Source organism: Triturus cristatus, chromosome 7 (genome assembly GCF_964204655.1).
Source record: "Triturus cristatus chromosome 7, aTriCri1.1, whole genome shotgun sequence".
NCBI classification, from domain to species: Eukaryota; Metazoa; Chordata; class Amphibia; order Caudata; family Salamandridae; genus Triturus; species Triturus cristatus.
The window spans coordinates 1,346,148,170-1,346,170,260 of record NC_140590.1 but is presented as its reverse complement, the minus strand read 5'-3'; the positions used below and the strand labels follow the sequence as shown (position 1 = coordinate 1,346,170,260).

At 46.4% G+C, this 22,091-nt stretch overlaps 2 protein-coding genes across 2 annotated transcripts in view; both read left to right on the top strand.

Moving 5' to 3' along the window:
• The window catches only part of LOC146812034 (uncharacterized), a 95,959-nt gene extending 90,930 nt beyond the window's left edge, over positions 1-5,029 (top strand). Inside the window, exon 7 of the mRNA XM_085615120.1 lies at positions 3,188-5,029. Coding sequence (XP_085471246.1) covers positions 3,188-3,631 — 444 coding nt within the window. The 3' untranslated portion in view covers positions 3,632-5,029. The remainder of the gene's footprint in view (positions 1-3,187) is intronic.
• The window catches only part of STX17 (syntaxin 17), a 90,305-nt gene that overhangs the window by 11,321 nt on the left and 56,893 nt on the right, over positions 1-22,091 (top strand). The gene's annotated exons all lie outside the window — the stretch shown is intronic.

The window sequence follows — 22,091 nt, the reverse complement described above, 5'->3', positions numbered from 1 at the left end:
GGACCCTCCTATTATGTACGTGTTAACATAAATCAGACAATGGTAAAGGCCCTGTTAGATTCAGGCTGTAGGCAGTCAGTAGTGAGGAAAGCCCTAGTACTTCCACACCAATACCTGCACCACCAAACAGTCCAAATCAGATGAATCCATGGGGACGTAATGCCCTACCCTTTGGCCCGGGTCCCGATAGCACCCCTCAACCATTCTACTCAGGTGGTAAAAGTCGGGGTGGTAGACACGTTGCCAGAGGACGTCATTCTTGGGGTGGACAATCCCGGGTTCTTGTCACTGTTTAGGGACGAGTTAAGGGGACAGAAAGAATATAGGAAAACACCCGCTTCGGCTTTGGTAGCAGCAGACCCCTGGATCATAGACCGGAGTTTTCGTTTTGCTCAGTCCAACGATAGAACCCTATTCAACGCCTGGGAGCAAGCCCATCAGAACCAAACCAGAATGGTTGACGTATTTCCCCGTTTCCTCATACAGAACGACTTGTTATATAGGGAAGGGAAGAAGGATGACCCTCTACAATTGCTGGTCCCTCAGCCATTTAGAGAACAGGTCCTGTTTTTCTCCCACACTCATTTAACGGCAGGGCATGCGGGTAGGGAGAAAACCACCTCAAGCGTCTTAAGGCACTTCTATTGGCCAGGTATATATCGGGACATTGAACAACATTGCCAAACCTGTGAGACATGCCAAAAAAAGAACGCCTATCGACCTCCCCCAGCACCCCTACATCCGTTGCCTATCATAGGAGTCCCATTTGAAAGGGTAGGTATGGACTTGATAGGGCCTCTTCCCCGTACTCGAAAAGGATATCTACACGCCCTGGTGATAGTGGATTATGCCACCCGTTTTGTAGAAGCCTTCCCCCTCCAGACACCTAACACCAAAAGCGTGGCCGAAAAACTGATAGAACTATTCTCCCGAGTGGGGTTTCCTAAAGAAGTCATAACCGACCAGGGCACTCCGTTTACTTCCCGGTTGATGAGAGAGGTATGTCACACCCTAGATATCCACCAGTTGAGAACGTCGGTGTACCATCCTCAAACCGACGGATTAGTCGAAAGATACAATCGTACCCTCAAGAGCACCTTAAAGAAAATGTTGGCCGTGGAGGGAAGAGAATGGGACAGACTACTTCCTTTAGCGTTATACGTTCTGCGATCCCAAGTACAGAGCAGTTTAGGCTGCTCTGCTTTCAAACTCTTATACGGACGACAACCCCGTTCCTTACTGGAAATGACGAAGGACGCCTGGGAAACCGAAGAGAGACAGGATCACTGCACCCTACTCGACTACACGAACCAGTTGAAGTCCAAGATCGGCAAACTCCGGCAACTGGCCTACGCTAACTTGGAGAGAAGCAAAGAAAAACAAAAAAGATACTACGACCAGGGAACCAAATTGCGAAAACTACATAAGGGAGACTGGGCACTGGTCCTGCTACCCTCTACCAGTAGCAAATTCACGAAAGAGTGGCAGGGCCCCTTTCAAGTGGAGAAAGTGATAGGCGACACTACGTATGGGATACGAATGACGAACACCAAAACGCAGAGCTACCACATCAACCTGCTAAAAAAATGGGTTGGACCACTACCCAAAACAGCCCATTATTTAGTGCCCACGCCCTACCCTAGTGAATCGACGCTCCCAGAACTAGTTGTCAATCCCGAACTCACAGAGTCCCAGAGGCAGGACCTGGCGGAGGCCTTGAAACCCTTCGAGGGGATGTTCTCCAATAAACCAGGAAGGACTCAATTGATAGAACACGGGATCCAAACCGTCCCAGGAAAGATTGTCCAGCAAAAACCCTACCAAATCCCGGCGGCCCGGAGAGAGGCTATCCGGAAGGAAGTAACCGACATGCTACACCTCGGAGTGATCAGGCCCTCCACCAGCGAATGGATGTCACCCATCGTGATGATCCCGAAGCCGGATGGGTCCACGTGCTTCTGTATGGACTTCCGCGCGTTAAACGAGATTTCCACCTTCGACGCGTACCCGATACCGAGGGTAGACGAACTCATAGAGAGAATAGGGGACGCCAGCTACATCACTACCTTCGACCTAACAAAAGGCTACTGGCAAGTGCCTTTGAAAGAAGCAGACCGAAAGAAAACAGCCTTCGCTACGGATCAAGGTTTATTTGAATTCACGGTGCTACCGTTCGGCCTCCATGGGGCCCCGGCCACGTTTCAACGGTTGATGAATACCCTCCTCCAGCCCTATCTCTCCTTTAGTTCTGCCTACCTAGACGACATTGTGGTGTACAGCGCAACCTGGGACCAGCATCTCCACCATCTGACGGTCATACTGAATGCCCTTAGACAGGCCGGCCTACATATTAATGCCAAGAAGTCAAAAGCAGCCTTTCAGAGGGTCAAATATCTGGGGTATGTACTAGGAGACGGCGTTATCGCACCACAGGCCGAAAAGGTTAAAGCCATTACAGAGACCCCCTTTCCAACCACAAAGAAACAGCTTAGAGGGTTCTTGGGTCTAATCGGATACTACCGTCGGTTCATTCCCCAGTTTGCCGAGGTAGCATCACCCCTGACCGATCTCCTCCTAAAGAGCAGCCCAAACAGCAGGTTAACACACCCTAGTGAGACCGCTCTGCGGGCCTTTCAGGACCTCAAAAAAGCCATAACTACCACACCCGTACTGATCTCCCCAGACTTCAACAAACCTTTTATTGTAGCCACTGACGCCTCCAATACAGGGATAGGGGCGGTCTTATCCCAGATCGGGGTGGACGGGCTGGAACACCCCTTACTATATGTGAGCAGAAAGCTGTTTCCCCGGGAAGTCAAGTATCCCACGATTGAGCGCGAATGCTTGGCCATTAAATGGGCTATTGAAAAACTGCATTACTACCTAGAAGGTAAACCGTTTATTCTGTACACCGACCACGCTCCACTAAAAATGGATGTACAGAAACAAAAGCCAGAAACAGCGGATTCTTCGATCGTTCTTGTCGTTGCAACCTTTTGCCTTTGAAGTACGGTACCGTAAGGGGAGGGACAATGACAATGCAGACTTCCTATCACGGACTTCCCCTCTCCCCGAACGGGAGAATCCAGGGGGGAAGGTGTGTGACGGAGCAGGGGCCGCGGAAACCAAAAATGTTAGGGACTGGTGGGTACACGTACCGTTTTTACCCCCTCTTGTCCCCCCCCAGCAGGGAGAATGGCTTCCGTCACCTGCCCTGGAGAGACGACTCAGCTCGGACGACGAGGAGCCCTTTAACTGGACTCCTGATGACATCAAGGACACGCCCCGGAGTGACGTCACGACGCGAGCGACGTCAAAAGGAAACGAGATCCAGCAAAGAACGGACGGCGATCCCCGGAGGAGTACTGGTGACGAACGGAGAGGAGGAGAGGAGGCGAGCGGCGGACGGGAGGAGAGAAGCGATCAGGAGGAATGCGGACGGGAGAGCAGAGAAGCCGGCAGTAGAAGGCCAGGAGGCTCGGGATACCGCGAAGCGCCCCGCCACACTCCCAGGGGAGGAGTGTGGCTAGGACAGGTACGGAATCGTGTGGCGGGTTGGATGGGCCGAGGGGAGAAACAGAATAACCCCCTGTTTGATCCTTGCTCCCGTATATTCCTTCAGTTTGTTTAATACTTTACACCCTTCACCCCCTTGTTGTTTTCACGAGTGTGGTGCACGTCTTCACCCAATTAGGGGATTTCCTCACACCCGGTCCTGGTCTTAGGGTACACTAGTGCAGAACAACCGCCTGACACATCCCTTTGTTTATCTCCTTTCTTCTGGGGCCCCAACCTTCCCGAGTGGAGATACCCGGCGGCGACGATCCACAAAAGGGCAAGGGAGCAAGAAGCCTTGTGAGAGGGAGCGAACCCGGGAGACGGACAGTAGAAGCATCATCCAGGGACACAAAGAAACTGGAAACTACTAAGAGAAAAAGATATCTCTCAATAAAACCCCAATTACCACTAACTCGAGTCTCGTCTATCCCTGACCAGTCGCCACAGATGGCTAGTCAGGTAAACGTAATAATGTCAAAGGTAACCCTTAACAGTTGTCACAGCAAGGCCTTGCTGGGCTAAAGAAAGAAAGGATAATAGAATAGCTGATGACTGGGCATTCAGGGGTTGAATGCTTCAAGCAGATTACCATGCAATAAAATCCTCCCAGCATCTGACATAAACAGATTTAGTGGATGGACACATGGCTGCCAAGATGATATCAATCACTTTGGGAGGAAGATCAGAAGCCATTATTTGTAGCTGCTGAATTTCACACACTCTGGTGTAGATTGTGCAGGCTCTGGTGCAGGGCCCAACTTTGTTACTGTGACAGGTGGTCCAGCCGAAGGGGCAGCGGGATCGGTGGACATGTGCTCATGGCCAGACGTTCCGGGTGCGACACTGTCCTCACGCAGCTCAGTACCACTATGATGATTTGAGCCGGTGTCTCTTGATCTTTATCTGTATTCTGGGCAGAAGAGGGAGAGCGGAAAAGCATACAGGAGTCCCTACCCCCAATGTTATTAGAAGGCGTCCCCGGGGAAGAACTGCCTTGAGAACTCCAACGCACAAAAGTTTGGACACTGCATTATCTGTGGTATTGAATAGATTGAGCCAGGAATCTCCCCATTGCTGGAATATGCCCTGTGCCACCTCTGAGTGCAACCGCCATTCGTGATCCGCTAGATGACGTCAGCTGAGTTAATTCACCCTGGCACTTAAAGATCTTGCCAGGTGCTGGGCAATCAGGGAAATATGCTGTAAGTTCAGCCACTTCCAGAGATGCAAGGCCCCCTGGCACAGGACGTACAACCCCACTATGCACTGTTTTTTGCTGCATAATTTGGCAGTCGTGTTGTCTGTGAGCACCTGCACCTGTTCCCCTTTGATGGCCAAGAGGAAAGCTTTCAGTGCCAAAAGGATCACTTGCAACTCCAGCAAGCCGATGTGGGGTTGAGCCTATGCTGGAGACCAGAGTCTTCTGCTCTCCAGCTCTTCTAGATGACTTCCCCAACCCAACAACACTGCATCCATCACAACAATTATCTCTGGGTGGGGTAGGGAGAGGGGTCTGCTACTGGTGCACCTGCGGTCAAGCAGCCATCACTGCAGATCTTTTTCAATCTCCTTCAACACCTGAACAGAATCAGATAGGTTGCCTTGTTGATGAGCCCACTAAGATTTCAGTTCTCTGCAGAGCCTGCACAGGCAACCTGACATAGTCAGCAAGCAAGATGCAGGCAGCCAGGAGGCCTGGAAGCCTCAGAGCCACTCTCACTGAAACCCACGTCACAGGTTGAAACATCAGGTTCTTAGCCCGAATGTCCTGGACTCATTGAGGCAGAAGGACTGCTCAGAAAAACACTGTATCCAAGATGATTCCAATGAGGGGGAGCTGCTCTGAATGAGTCAGTTGTGGCTTCTGCACATTTATAGAAAAGCCCAACAATGTTAACAGGTCGGCCGTCATCTGGATGTGGTTCATGACTGCTTGAGCCAAACCCGCTTTCAGTACCCAGTTGCCGAAGTATGGGAAGACTTGCATTCCCAACCGCCACAGCATCGGACTCAGGCATGGGTTGCCTGGCGAGGTCAGCTTCGGGGATAGATCCACGCACAGGCCTCTGACAGCCTGCCACCACAAATTCTTGGAGTCCAAAGGTGATCCAGAGGGATTCAGTGGGGTACCAAAAGTAGTGGCTTGTCTGCCGTGTCTGTCCGCTGAGTAAAGAGGTGAAAGCACTTCGGGAGTCCACTTAGCGGTGCGGCTTCAATGCCAAGAGGTACCATAGCCTTCTCTTATTAGGACTCTCTCAAATTGACACACACAGACATACACACACTACCACCCCCCAAAGAAATACAACAACGAATACTTATTATGCAATTGAGAGCTCAGTTCAGTTAATTTTATTTCTTTTTAAGGCAATACTTAGTACAACAAAGTCAAACCAATAAAGGCCATTATTATATTGTATACAAAACATCACAACCTTTAACTATCAAATGAAACATAAAAAATAACCCTACAGATAGGCGAGTCATTATGAGAAAAAGACTGGTCATAGTCATCAAACAGAAGCTCAAAACTGGTTAATTGACAAGACTTTCACGTAAGAATCCACATAGACATTTAATAATTTGCCTACAATGGAGAACCCTAGCCTAACCCTGTCAGGGCTAAGGCTATTCTCTCAAACTAGGACAAGCCAAGGAGGTCACCTCAGCTCCTTCGCTGGTTTAACTGCAAGGAAGCTGTCTGCCAAGTCAGATATTTGGTTCCACATCCTTTCAATTCAAAGCACGCCCACATCACCTATAAAAAATGTCTGTGTGTAATTTCTTTCAGCATTTACTAGAGTATCTCAGACTAATCTATTTGGTGCCTAGTATGAATAAAATGAAGATAGTCATGCTGGAAATCCTGTATTACAGATAAATAACCTTTTCTTCCTCATCATAGGTTTTTCATTGGTTTTCGTAAACACCAGACAACAATATTCTGATTAATTAGCAGTTATCCTTATCGATGTTAGTTCTCTAATCTTCGTCTCAGTGAGTCTTGAGGAGATTATTTCCTCTCAAAGACAGTAAATCTTAGATGTACACTCTAAATAAAACCAATTTTTGCTCTGCTGGGTGCTAAATAGGTCTGTATTCCCATCATTCACCCTGACATATTCAATCTAACCAGGTTCTTACAACCAAAGGAAGGCGGTCGGAATATAATAACTATCACAAGTAGGACTACCAGTAATCAATATTTACTTCTGTGTAACCATAGCATTTCCTCTTTTGTCCCTCATCCTAGATTATTATTCTAGAGGAAAACCAAAGCTGCATACTGGCCTATGGACACAAAAAAGCCATATAAAGCCAGCAGTGCTCAGGAACCAGTAACTTTAGCTGAGAACAAAAAGATAAAGTCAGGATGGAACTGAGCACTCGCACACAAAAAAAAATCCCATAACCTCCAAAACCTGTAAATGATAATGGTTAACAAAAGTGAGAAGAGACACAAGTAAACAACAAGCACATTTCAGCAAGAGAGGTCCCCATCCACATCAGTTTAAGAGGCAGCCAGACCCAAGCAGACAGGCTAGAAATCCTTTTTAGGAAGAGAAGCACCAGCCTTAGAATCAGCTAGGACAATAGTGGATCGAATCCAAAAGCTGAAAGAATAGATTTGTGGGCCTACTCAGCTATCCCAAACCCTGTCCAAATACAAAAATTGGGCTTCTAGGCACACCCAAACCATACTATAGGACCTTCTCAGGAGACGAAGGAAAAGGTACAAAAACAAGCATATCAATCTCGTGAGCAAGACGAAGCATGGAAGTAGCCTTGGGCAGAATCTCTGGGCCAGGACAAAACACCACCACATCCTCAAGAAACTTGCAAAAGATCTGCAAAAAAGCAGAGAGGTGATATCCACCAAAAAGATGACCTTGAGAGTCTGGAATGTAAGATCTACAGTCTCAAAGGGTAAAAAAAGGCGGTCTGTAAAGCCATCAGGTCTAAAGGCAAATATCAAGGCAGAGCAAGGGGGTGAACCAAAAGATAAACAAAAACTTTTCAGAAGACAAGCTGCAAGCGAATCACATTCCCCAGGCAATCTCAAGCTGTTATGGGGTTAGTCCAATATTTTGGATCTAGCTTATATATAGCTTGCAGAATGCAATTCGGGCCATGCGCACCGTCACTTCTGCCAGCCTTAATGACTTTTTCCACTCTGGGGCAATATTGCAGAATTATTTGCACTGTCTGACTCGATTGCTCCCCGATCAATGTATCAATTCAGGCACTCCTCCCCGGCAGGGGGCAGTGCCTGTAGTCACACTTTAGGGAAGACATCGAGCTCCCTTCTTGTCGTTAAATATCACATCGCACACTGAGGCATCCAACCCGGTTGCACCTACCCCAACTGACGTGGCACGTGCTGCCCCCACAGGCACCAACTCGGAGAGGGTAGTCCGAGAATTGCCCCCTACTCCTGGGCACAATGAGTCCCCCCTTGTCAGTACCAGCAGGTTTGGTAGAAGGGTGTTACCCCCGGTGAAACTCAGTGATTACGTTTGTGATTAAGCTTCTGTTATGCAATGGAATGTATTGAGTTTTTTCCTTCCTTCCACTTCCCTCCTCTTCTCTCTCTTTCTCTCCCTTTCTTCTCTTCCTGTTCCTTCGGGGGAAGATGTGTTATGTTTTGTACGTGTGTCCCCCTGCGGACACCGTAGTAGATTGCGTGTACATATGTCCCTGCGAGGACACGTATCACTGTTTACCTCACCAGCTGTCGGATGACAGTTGACAGCTGGTGATCCTGAAGCAGCTGCAGTTACTTGCGCTCCACGTTCAGAGCTGTGTTGGCGAATCAAATAAAGAACTTACTTCAATCAACTACCTCCGACTACTTTGTTCTTTACAGTAAGCTGGGTGATAGCTTTAGAGAAAACCTGGCACAATACAAATCATTATCATTAGACACTCCCTACAATTCTCTGCCTAGAAAGGTTTTTTTTGATAATTAAACAAGATGATCACATTTGTAGTTTAAGGGGTTACTGACTCAAAACTGAGCTATAACCACCAGGATGTATGCAGTGAAACGTTCGTAGTTTTTTGGAATAATTAATGAGGACACACGCTTTCCAGATCACGGGCCATACAAGAATTACTTGTATGAAAACAAATGAAAGATATGCAGTCGCTCAGATAGAGAGTTGTCGTGTCCTCAATAAGATACTTTGAATGCACTGACTGATAATTGAGACACAGGTGGTATGCAAGGAGAAATGTTAATTTTGCTTGCACCCATCTATGGTATAGATGACAGGGCACATGTGCACTATATCATACACTGCATCAAAATCAACTGTGTTGTTGTGATTACCAATAATTGTGTCACACTCTTTTCTTACAGGTACTACGAGTTAGGTGAAAAACGTGAGTTATAGTTTCACCTAAGAAAAATATAGAGAATATCTCCACCACTTAGTACACCTTATTGTGTGTGGTTTCACATCACTCAAGGCCTAATATTTTGGGCCTTTCACTCATGGTCCTGAAGAAAGCCTCTTACTAACCACTTCCATTTGGCTGAAACATGTATACCGATATTAAGGATACAGAAGATCAATTATTTCTCCCAGACATCAGCAGTCCTTTTTGTTTAACCCTGCCACAGGACCCCACTATTAAAATACTCCTGGCTAGGAGGGGTATCCTGGAGACACATGCTCCACTGTAATTAGGCATCGAAGCACACCTAGGATGCACTTGGCACCCTAGGTGGGAACCCAATGATGAAGCATGCCACCAACTAGAATGGTGGGTGAGGTGTCTTTTAAAACCTATAGGTTTTGCCAACACAAATGGTTTTGAATGCAGTAAACCTTTCTTAAACCCATTCTTTTTGTTGTATAGCATGACATATTAGCCAGAACACTCGATAAATTAACCAGACCAATGGACTTGCCAGCCAGATCACTGGACACCTTAGCTATCCCTTGGGACATACCAACCAGCCCTCAGACCCTACAAACCCGACATCAGAATTCACCAGGTGGTTTTGTTTGCTTTCCCTAGTAGGATGTCAGAGCTCATGACCTAGAACTCACAGCTCTCCAGCCTGGTCTTGTAAAGAAAACAGGTAGATCTCACCACATGCCTGTCAGACATCTCCACCCATAAAAAGGACCACTTCACCCACCAGTCATACCACTTCACCCCTAGCCATATCTCAGGGCACAGAAGCCCAGCTTCATAACACAAAAGCCATGTCACCGGACCTACCACCCAGCCGTCAGGTTCCACCAGCCTAATATATGAACTCCCCAACCTGACATCAGACCCTATGAACCTTAAACATAACTCCCCAGACTGACATCAGAATCCATTGGCTGGATCTTGGCACCATCTATAAGGATATAACAGCTCACCATCCAGTCAGTCAGTCAGTTCATAGCTCCCCAGCCTGGCCGTTCAAACAATGGCCAGACCTCACCATCCATAAACCAGCTCTCACCACCCACTGGCCAGACATCACCATCCACCACCCAGACTTTTCCATCAACCTGCCACATTTCTGGATAAATTAACCTAGCATTAGGACACAAAGGCCAAGCCTCAAGACAGACTAGCCATCACTACAGGCACACAAATCAAGTTAGAGGACGTAACCCCTGGATCCCCAGGATAGTATATGAAGTCACCAGCATGACATCACACCCTAACAGCCTGAAATTGAAACCCAGCAGCCTGGAATCAGAGCCCAACAGCTGGCTCTTGGCGACCACTATTAGGATGTTAGTTCTCGCCATCCAGATCTCACAGCCCACTAGCCTGTTCTTGTTAACAGCCTGTCCTCATCATTGAAGAGCCAAACAGCTCTACCCACCAACCAGGCTTCGCCCACGAGCTGCCATACAATTCCATCCATGAGCCATATAATTCCAGGACCAGCAATAAAACTCCACTCACCAACTACATCCAATGATATACAAACTAGGCCTAAAGCAAACCATGTCACTGGAAATAACCATCTGGACCACAGGTTCCACCGGCCTTACATTTTAACTCCTCAGCTTGACATCAGATTATAACAGTCTAATATCGACACCTACAAGCTAGACCTTGGCAGCCACTATTAGGATGTGACCAGAGCTCGCAAGACAGGGCTCACAAACCAGAGCTCACAGCCCACTAGCCCAGCTGAGACTTCCCCACCCACAATCTAGACCTCTACTTCTACTAGCTGTATCACCCCACTCACCAGCCACATCTCAGAACACAAACGCCAGACCTCACTACAAAAAAGGCAGGCCTCATGACACACAAAATAGGTTACAGGACAAACCAACCATACCTCAACTTCTAGCAGCCTAAACATCGAAAATACACAAGCTGGATCTTGGTAGCAATTCTTAGGATGTCAAACCTCACCAGCACACAGTCCACTAACAAGATATCATCTTGGAAGACAACAGTATCTGTGACACCCTCCAAAACCATTTCCATAATTCGCTGGAAAACGGAAGCTAGCCCGAATGGCATCCTCCTGAACTGGAAGGTGCCGACAGGTGACACAAAAGCTGTCAGGTGCTTGGAGACCGGATCTAACTCGACTTGATGATATGCCGAGGCTAAATCGATCTTTGAAAAGTACTTTGCACCAGCAAATTTAGCAAGAATGTCATCGATATGGGGAAGGAGATGCGAGTCAACCCAGATCTCCCTATTCAAGCTGTGCAAATCAATGCATACCCTGAGAGTCCCATTTTTTTTCTTGCGACCACCAAGGGAGATAACCAGAGAGATGACTCAATGGGTTCAATGACACCATTTTCACACATTTTCTTAAGTTCAGAAGACAAATCATCCCTGATACTGAAAGGTACATTACGTAATTTGTGTTTGACTGGAACAGCGCCATCCTTTACCTTGATAAAGTGTTTGAACCCTGTAATGCATCCTAGTTTGACTCCAAAAACGTTCGGAAATTTCTTGGACCAATAGATAAAACTCTCCCCTACAGGTTGTTCACCCACTACAGAAACTTATTCCAACGTGCCAGGCCTAAGAGTCATCCAAACAACCCCTGGTGATACCAACCAAGAATGTAGAGACCCTTTTTGGCCACATAAACCTTCCCTTGGATGTGCCTGTCCTTAAAAACTAAGGATGTTTCAAAATATCCCGTCAAATCAATTCTCCTCCCTTCATAGGAAACTGGACTTCTATCAGGAGGATTGAGAGGTCTATTTCCCCAAGTACTTTCAAACAATTCCTCAGTAAACATAGTCATCCTCGCACACGAATACACCAACAGTTTCAGACATTTTCCATCCACCAAGATATCAACTACAGGATCGACACAGTCATCAGAATCGTCCTTCACAACCACTACAAAATCAGTAAGCAAGCTAACAACTTCACACACAGGATCATGCTTGGGCTCCTCAGAGTATACAACATTGACACTCCCTCGAAAACCACACATTTTGGCAAAATGTCCTTGTTTCCCACACTTAGGACACGCTGCATTCTTCGCCGGACACACCCGCGAGTTGGGATAATGTGATGGGAAACTACACTTGGTACAAAGTTTCTTGTAGTAAGTACCTTTTTTTCTGTTTTGATAGAAACAAATCTATTCCCCTTTTGCTCGTAATTAGGTTTGATTTTGTCTCCCTGTGTTTTCTCATTCGTATCGTATCCTTTTGATCTTTAACTACACCCACAACATTCTTCTCAGGTTTGAGCTCTTTCGAGGATTTCTGAAATAATTCTATACTTTTGATGATGCTAATCGTTTCCTCCAAGGAAGGATCCTTTAAGGTGAGTAGTTTCTCTTGGACTTTCCTGTCCCTACAATGCACAGCAATTTGATCCCGAATGAGTTGAGAAGTAAAATGCTCAAACTCACACTCTGAAGCAAGAATATGTAAAGCCGCTACATAAGATACTATGCTTTCATCACTCTCCTATTCTCTTGTAAAAAAATTGTGCCTAGCAACAACCAGGCTGCTTTCCACATCAAACTGCTTTTCCAGCATGCCCACAGCTTGATCATAAACATTTAATTCTTCCTCTCCCGCAACCACAACAAGAGGAGGTAGATGTTCCAAGACAGCTTGACCTTCAAAACCTAGATTATACTCTAAAATGAAACGCTTCCTCTCAACACTAAATCTAGAACCCCCCATTGCCCCCAAATATTTTACAAACGCTCTGTACCATGCTTTCCACTTAACTGGAGGATCACTTGGAAGCTGTAAAAAGGGGGGGGGAGTTGCACATTCTGCATGGTGAGCACAAACCAGATAAAATAATTTACTAAGAACAGTAGAAGGGATAAACAGGATATCTGTAAAGAAAAAAAAATTAATACTAATACAACTCTGTCAATAATAGTCCACCTGTAAAAAAATATATATATTTTTAGAAAGTGAACTTCTACTTTTGATAGTACACTCTTGAAATGAAAGTGGTTGTCCCTGCGCCGATCGTGTGCAAATCGTAGTTGTCCCTGCGTAATACTTGCTGCTAAACCACAAGAGTAAATATCCACTGTACAATAGCTCTTGAACAAATGCCAAGATGAAAATGCGCTGCGCCAGAATGAAGAAAATTGTTGCTTCCAATGGAGAAAAGTATGAACAAGTTATTAGGAAAAGAAGAACTTTACTTGAATAGAAAAGCAACACTTGAGGATCGTGAATCACTTAATAGTCAACTGTCAGTTGATATCGCCACCTCTACTGCTGTACTGAAAGATTAGATCAAAATGAATGATGCTGAAACACATACCTTCAAGCGATGTTTAAATCAGTTTCCGCCCCACAATTTACTTTCAAGAAGAAACGTCGAGGTAATAAAACAGCAGGGAAACTCTTCCGACTGCCCGATCCTCACAAGAGAAAATAAACTGGACAATGTGCAGAGCGTGATGTCTTCCAATCAGCAAAGAGTGTCTGTGTAACCAGGGTAACTGATCAGTGATGCACATTCACTGACATCCCTGGCTTGATTCACTGTACTGCTCGATTTTTCCGGTCTTATTGTGTTGAAGGGTGATTTAGGTGACTTCAGTCTCTTTCCATTCAAGTCTAAGGGTTAGAGTAGTGTATAGAGCCTATTTATTAGGCACTTCGACATGATCCTGTGTTCTTCCCCATAGATCAGGGTTTGCATACATATCCTAGGGGATAGATTCGTTAGCATTAGGGGTAATCTGTTCTGTAGTGAGGGTATTTCATGGAGCCGTGCTGAATTCAGGCCTGGTAGGCCTTAAACGGGAGAGACTCCATCTTTCCTCCTGCTCTGGCAGCTTGGGATGTTTCTAGGTCATAGGCAGTGTTTTAGTTAGGAGGTGTTATTCGCTTGGAGAGAACCGGTTCAGGCCGGCCCTTATCGAAGGATTGTATTTTTCTTCATGCCGAAGACACTACATCAGGCCGGCCGGCTGGGAACGTGTCCTTGGCACGGGGAGGTACAAGAATTTGGTGGGCGGCAGGTTACGGGCTGGAATTTTCCATGAGGAAATGCACATCTATATTAGTAAAAGTTTGAGGCAGATACTGGCACTTGCTTCTAGTCCATAGGCGGCACCTGGCCGTTAGTAGTAAAGCTGCTACTTATTCCAGGGAAGACAGATGACAAACTTGGAGGTGGAGAAAAACCGAGAAATAGATATTCCAAAGAGAAGAGAGTAGCCGATGAGGAAGAGGTCCCAGTGACTCGGAGAGGGAGACGGGAGTAAACCCGTGATTGCGGAGGTGTGACTTCCAGGCGAAGCCGAGGCGCAGACGAGAAGGGAACCTAGATGACCATTGAGTGCAGGCTACATACGACCAAGGTGATGTCAACCCCTTACTATTAGAGTGTACAACTTAATCTTTCACTTTTCTTTGCAGGTTATGTGATATGTATTATGTTCCGTGAGTGTGCATGTAATAACTAAATAAAGTATTCAGTTTGTAGTAAAGCAATATGTGCTACGTGTTCTTGTGTAAGAGGGTAACCTATTCTTCTAGTCAGCTGTGACTTGACATGAACAGATGTTAATCCTGATCAGGTAGGTGGTAACTGAATAAGGGAGAAAGGAGCCCCTCGAACTGGGGAACAAGTTGTGCTCAACTAGCTGTCTTTGTGTGATCTGATATATAGTAACACTGATTTCCTTGTTGTATGTCGTGGTAATTATAGGATGAACTCGTGCTAAGGCTGCCGTCTGGGCAGGAAGTCCTCGGTCCGTTTGGGACCGCGAGGCTGTGGCTGCCGTCTGGGCAGGAAGTCCTGGGTCCGTTTGGGACCGCGAGGCTGTGGCTGCCGTCTGGGCAGGAAGTCCTGGGTCCGTTTGGGACCGCGAGGCTGTGGCTGCCGTCTGGGCAGGAAGTCCTGGGTCCGTTTGGGACCGCGAGGCTGTGGCTGCCGTCTGGGCAGGAAGTCCTGGGTCCGTTTGGGACCGCGAGGCTGTGGCTGCCGTCTGGGCAGGAAGTCCTGGGTCCGTTTGGGACCGCGAGGCTGTGACTGCCGTCTGGGCTGTGGCTGCCGTCTGGGCAGGAAGTCCTGGGTCCGTTTGGGACCGCGAGGCTGTGACTTGTAGGTCTTGGTATATATAGTAGGAATTCCCTGTCCTTAGGTGGTACATATATGTGGTTATTTAGGTGTAAATAGGCCCTAGGGAGGGGGTAACGTTCTGGTTTGGGTTGGAGAGGCTCTGCTGAGCGGGTTCTATCTGATCCGAAAACCCAAGCAGAACATTTGGCGTCACGAACCGTTTACGAAACATGTGTGCGTTGTGGTTGTCTTGTGTTTGCTTTCGGCGCGTGCGTGGTTTTGTTTGCATTTTATTTTTGTATATTTCTGTGTATAGTTTTTATTTTTCTTCCTTCTTTTCTTTTTCTTCTTTTCTTCTTTTTCCTTTTTCACGATGTTTTCTAGAAGGTCTAAATCTACTTTTAAGTTGCCCGTTGATATTCCCGGATGGGATTCAACGCCTTATGAAGCCTTGGCCCGTGAGTGGGCTGATTCTACTGGTTTGAGTGAGAATTGGAATTCTTCTTTGGAGCTGGCAGAGCCGGCTAATGTGATTGCTTGTTTGCAGAAGGCACCCGTATCGAAGGGTGAGGAGATTCCCATTTTGGGGCGCAGAGGTTGGATTCTTTTGTCTGCATACAGGATTCTGCATGAGAGATTGTTGAAGTTACAGATATCTCTTAAAGATGTGGAAGCACACTTTGTTGAGATTCATAATTCTCATACTTTGTTGCAGTGTCAAAATAAGTTGCTTGCTGATAAACTTGAGACTTACCAAACTATTGCCGAACGGGCGGCTGTGCGAATAGCTCGTTATAAATACAAGAACAGGCGCGGTCGGGTTTCGACGTGAAAGGTGCGTCTGGTCGTGGCGACAGCCGGGCTGGATTGGAATCCTGATGAATGGGATGGTAATATCTGGAACTCGACTGATTCTTGTTCCTCGGGTGAGGAGTCTGCCAAGCGCGAGTCTTCTCGCTCCCGCCATGATTGTAAGTCTGCTTCTCGCACCTTTGATGGTGCACCCCGTGATTACGCTCGTTCTTCGAGTGGGATCAATGCTTCTTACACTGATTGTCCCTCTACGAGTACTGATCGGGCTCCTTGTGATGCTCGTCCCGCGGTTTCTGCGCATCCAGTTTTCCGTCGGAAGTTGCAGCAGTCTCCCAATGCTCCGCAGGGTATTTCTTTGGACTGTTTAGAAGACTTTACTCAGCAGGAAATTAGTGATATTTTGCAGCGATTTCGGCAGCGAGCTGGTGAGTCCTTACTCACATGGATGGTGCGCCTTTATGAACCGGGCGCTGCTGGTATTATGTTGGATACTGGCGATTGTTTAAAGTTCTGTTCCTTGAGTTTGGATTCTACTGTGCAGGATCATTTTCGTAACTATAATGGTGTTGGTCAGATTTCTTTACTCCAATTGGCGACTGAGGGTTGTAATCAAAAATATCCTACTGAATGTGACTGGCCTGTGAATGACAAGCCGTGGTATACTTTGCGTGATGCTGCTCAACGTCTCAAAGAGGAGGTGATGAAAACGGCAATTTTTCTGGGTACTGCTGACAGGTTGCTTGATGGTTCGTTGACATCTTCTGTGCGGAACTGTATCATTCGATCTTCCCCTGTTGCCTATAAGCAGGTCATGATGACTTTATTGATTAATCAGACTGGTAACGTGTTATCTACGGTTTTGGAATCGGTGCGCCAACTCGGTGAGTTGGGTGAGTGGTTTAAACATGAACGTCTGTCCCGGCCTGACACTCGTACTCCTGGTGAAAATAAACTTACTAGACGTGATATTTTTTCTGGTCTTCTGGCTGATGGTGTGCGGAGGGAGGACATTGATGGTGAGACTACCGCTCGTTTGTGGGAGTTGTTTCGCAAACGTGGCTTGGATCGAAAGGAGGGTGCCCGGCGTGTTCGGACCACTGAGTGTGATCGTGGTGGTTCTGACGGTAGCGGTGATGATGACCGCCGTGGGCGCTCTGTTCGTCGTGATGATCGACGTTCTGCACGTGATGTGTCCCCCCGTCGAGAGAGAGACAGGGAGAGAGAGGGGGAAAGAGAAAGGGGGAGAACTGACTATGTTTACAGCAGACGTAGAGATGATAGGGATCAATCCCCTGAGTTGAGGAGGAGAGAGGATCGTCACAGTTTGGTCGATCGTAACCCGCAGTACAATGCAGAAGATACGAATCCGTTCCGTACTGGGAATGGATATGAACAGGAGGTACCGATACCTAAGAAGCGTGAGAGTCTTTATCCTGATTTATCCTGGTATACAGAATGCAGTAAGAATGATTAGGAAAGAGGTCAAGCTCCGGTACACAGATGGGCTCACAGAGATAATAGACCCTATGTAGATATTGACATTTATTGGAGACATCGTAATATCCAAAGGGCCCGAGCATTGGTAGATACAGGAGCGGAGGCCACTCTTATTCATGGAAAATCGAAGAAGTTTACAGGTCAGCCTTTTACTATTACCGGATTAGGTGGAAAAGAAACCCCTGCAGTTCAAACTTTGCTTGAAATGAGAATAGGTAGAATTCCTAGAAAAGAGTATTCTGTACTAGTAGTGCCACTTCTAGAATTCATAATTGGGATTGATATTTTGAGAGGAATGACTTTGCATCTAGATGACGGATGTTACCAATTTGGAACAACGCATTATATATCGTCCAGACCTATACGGGTTGGTCGTTTAAGAATGCCCCCATACAAGTTCCCCATGCGACAAAAGTGGTTTGTCAGAAGCAGTATCGTATTCCAGGTGGTCATGAGGAGATTAGTACCACTATTCAGGAGTTAGTGGATGCAGGAGTCATAACCCCAGTTACTTCTGCTTGGAATAATCCTGTTTGGCCGGTGCGTAAGAGTGATAACTCTTGGCGCATGACCATTGATTATCGAGAATTGAACAAGCACACACCCTCTTTGACTGTTGCAGTACCGGATGTTATTACACTAATTGAGAGAATCCAAAAGCATCCAGGTACATGGTACGCGTCCATTGATATTGCTAATGCTTTCTTTTCAATTCCGATTGCCCCAGAGTGTCAGGAACAATTCAGTTTTACGTGGAACGGGCGTCAGATGACGTTTAGAAGTCTTCCCCAGGGCTATGTGCATAGTCCTACGATATGTCACCGGCTGGTGGCAGAGCATTTGGCTGAGGTACCGGTTCATCCCCAAATTCAGATATGTCATTATATTGATGATGTTTTGATCCAAGGCGAAACACAAGAGCAAGTTCAGACCCAATTAGACAGAGTCATTGAGTGCCTGCGTGAGAAAGGTTGGGAAATCAACACAGATAAATTGCAAGGTCCGTCCCAGGCTGTAAAATTTTTGGGTATTAATTGGCATGAAGGGCACCGTGAAGTGATCCCTCAGGTTAAACAGAAGATTCTTGATTTTGCAGTTCCTAGAAATAGGAAAGAAGCCCAGAGCTTCATTGGTCTGTTTGGCTTTTGGCGCCAGCATATTCCTCATTTGAGTCAAATATTGGCCCCCTTGTACCGGGTCACGCGTAAAAAGAATGCATTTGAATGGGATAAACCACAGCAAGATGCGTTTAGTCTGGCAAAAGAGGCAATTCAACATGCTCTGGATTTATGGCCTGTACGTGATGGTGACGTGGATTTGAATGTGTCTGTACAGGGCCTTTATGCAAATTGGAGTTTGTGGCAGAAACAAGGCAGGAGTAAAGTACCGTTAGGTTTTTGGACCAAAAAGTTACCTGATGCTGGTGAGCGTTACACACCCTTTGAGAAACAGTTACTTGCTTGTTATTGGGCTCTGGTGGATACCGAGCAATTGACTTTGGAACATGATATAGTTCTGCGTCCGGAAATTCCTATCATGCAGTGGGTTCTGAGTTCGCCGAAAACTCACCGAATTGGACACGCTCAAGAGGCGAGTGTGATTAAATGGAAATGGTACATACAAGACAGGGCACGTGTGGGCCCGAAAGGAGTTGCTTCTTTACATGAGCAGGTGGCGCGAGCGCCATCGACTGAGACTGAGAGTGAATGTTCCGTACCTTTAGCACAGGAGTCTCCTGTCAAGTGGGGTAAGCCTTTTGATGATTTGTCCGCAGCGGAAAGAAACCATGTTTGGTTCACTGATGGTTCAGCGAGGTTTATAGGGATGACACGGCACTGGAAGGCGGTGTCCTATAATCCGATCACACAGAAATTGTTGAGCACAACTGGTGAAGGTAAAAGCAGCCAATTTGCCGAGCTTTACGCTGTTTACCAAGTTTTGAAACAAGAGTTACCTGGTACATGTCATATTTTCACTGATTCTTGGTCTACTGCCAATGGACTGGCTGTTTGGTTGCCAACTTGGCATTCCCATAATTGGAAGTTACATTCCAAAGAATTATGGGGAAAAGAGTTATGGCAAGAAATTTGGAAGATGCTCCCACAGAGTACTGTTACAATCTTCCATGTGGACGCTCACACCCCGATAGATTCTCTTGACAAATTTTTTCATAACATTGCAGATGAGAAGTCTAACATTGCTGAGGCAGTGGTGGACAGGCAAGATTCTGATATTGCGGGATTGGCGAAATGGGCACACCAGAAGGCAGGACATTTTGGAGAGAAGGCCACTAGCAGGTGGGCTGCTGATCGAGGAATTTATATTCCCTTAGATTTAATAAAAAATGTTATTTTACACTGCCCCGTTTGTCAGCATATCAGACGGCGTAAGGTGCCCCAAATTGTTAAAGGTCATTTACATCGCGGCAAACTGCCCGCTCAAATTTGGCAGATCGATTACATTGGTCCACTTCCCATGAGTAGGAATTGTCAATATGTTTGCACTATTGTTGATACATACAGTGGCCTGCTGGTAGCCCTTCCCTGTAAGCAAGCTACCCAATTGAATACCATTAAAACATTAGAATTAATTATGATGTACTATGGTGTGCCATTCCAAATTCAATCTGATAATGCATCCCATTTTCGTGGAAGATTGGTACAGGAATTCTGTGCGGAAAACAATATTGAATGGATATTCCATATCCCCTACTACCCACAGGCCTCGGGCCTGGTGGAGAGATTGAATGGCCTGCTAAAGGACCAGCTGCGTAAGTTAACGGATGACAAGTATAAAAATTGGCGAGACTTTTTGCCCCAAGCACTATTGATTTTGAATAATCGTCCTTTTTTAAATGCTGAATCTCCACTTATGCGTTTGTTTCCCCCGAATGTTGAGGCTATGCCTAATGAAATCAGAGAAACTGTGATGTATTGGGAAATTTCTCCCGGAGCTTTGGCTCCATGTAGAGCGACCCCAGGGTCGGCAGGTTTAGACTTGCATGCTATGGATGACATTGTTATGAAAAGTAGAGATCGAGTCATCATAGAGACAGGTGTTGGTGTTCAGATACCACCTGGAAATTTCGGATTGATCGCCCCTAGATCGGGGCTGGCTGTAAAAGGCATTCAGGTGCTTGGAGGAATTATCGACAGTGATTATCAGGGAGAGATTAAGGTGCTCCTGCTGAATAGCAGTGAGGTTGACTTACTGATACATCGCACTGACCGAGTGGCTCAATTACTCATAATGCCTGTTTTCAGTGGTGTATTAATGAAAGGCACTGCTCCAACGTTGCTAACTGTACGTGGCCAGAAAGGTTTTGGCTCCACGGATAATCCTGGGGCCAGAGTTTGGGTGCAGTCGCCTAAGAATCCCCCTGAACAAGCAGAGGTCATTGCCACCGGTCAGGATAATACCATTTTGGTTATGAGACCAGGGAAAGATAGCTGGGAAGCGGTCCCGGCTGATAAATGTTATTTACGAGAATGATTAATGCCTGTATTTGGTTCTCTTTCAGATCATTCTTTGGATTGTTGCTGCAGGATGTGTCGGAGCCGGACTGTTTTCGGACTGGTACGACGAGAAAGGAGGGATCCTATCAACCCGGGATGAACTGGGAACACGAGTGTTGCGTTCCTTCGCTGCATGGGATTCATCATCGAACTTTTGGACCGCACTAGCTAAGAGGGTGACTGACGCCCCTCACTTCTGTTTGACACCGATGAGATCTGTACATGACATCCTGGCGACCTGTCTGGTTGCTGTCCCCGCCTCATTGGAAACTTTAGTTCATATTTTTAATGTCTCGAAGGCCCGTCCCAATATTCTCCTGGGTGATTTTGCTACCCATGTATATTGCCCCCTATGTATTGAATTGCCGAACGAGCAGACCCCCATCCAGTCCCAAATACTTACTTATAATATCACACAAGGTGATTTGTGCTTCTTTCTTACGTGTAATCCTAGTGCGATCTCTGAATGTCTGCGCCTAAAACTAAAAGGCGCCACTTCGTTTACAGCTCACGAACGGACTTTGTGCTTTCAAAGGACACCGACCACATGTGTTTCAGTTCAGAACAATATGACTTGTAATAGTTTGGTAGTTACCCCCAGTCACTATCGCACGATGTTACTACCTGCCGGATGGCTTTTCTCATGTGGTAATACTTCCTGGCCATTTGTCCCTGCAAACATTTCCGGAGGCCCTTGTGCCATTACGAGACTCAGTTTGTTGATGTTCGCATCACATCCGAATGCCAACTCCCGTGTGCTTCGAGATACTGTAATGTTACAGGAGGATTGTGACCCATCTTTGCATTTATATTCCAAGTCTGAATACCTTAGCTTAGCTGTTTCAATTATTGGTGTTCCTGCTTTGGCGGTTTATAATGCCAAATCTATTGGGAAAATGGCCTGCTGGATGGTGAAATCTATTAATCATACTTCTACAATTTTGTCTGATATGCTATTAGACGCCCAGGGTGAACGTAGGGCCATTTTGCAAAATAGAGCAGCCATTGATTATCTTTTGCTTAAACATGGACATGATTGCTCGGACTTTGAAGATCTCTGTTGTTTTAACTTGTCTGACCATACACAATCCATTCGTGCTCACATCGACAAGTTGCGTGACTTAACAGAAGAAGTTAGAAAACACATTGACCAGGGCTGGTTTGACTGGCTCTTTAATTGGTTACCTGATATACACATGCTACGCC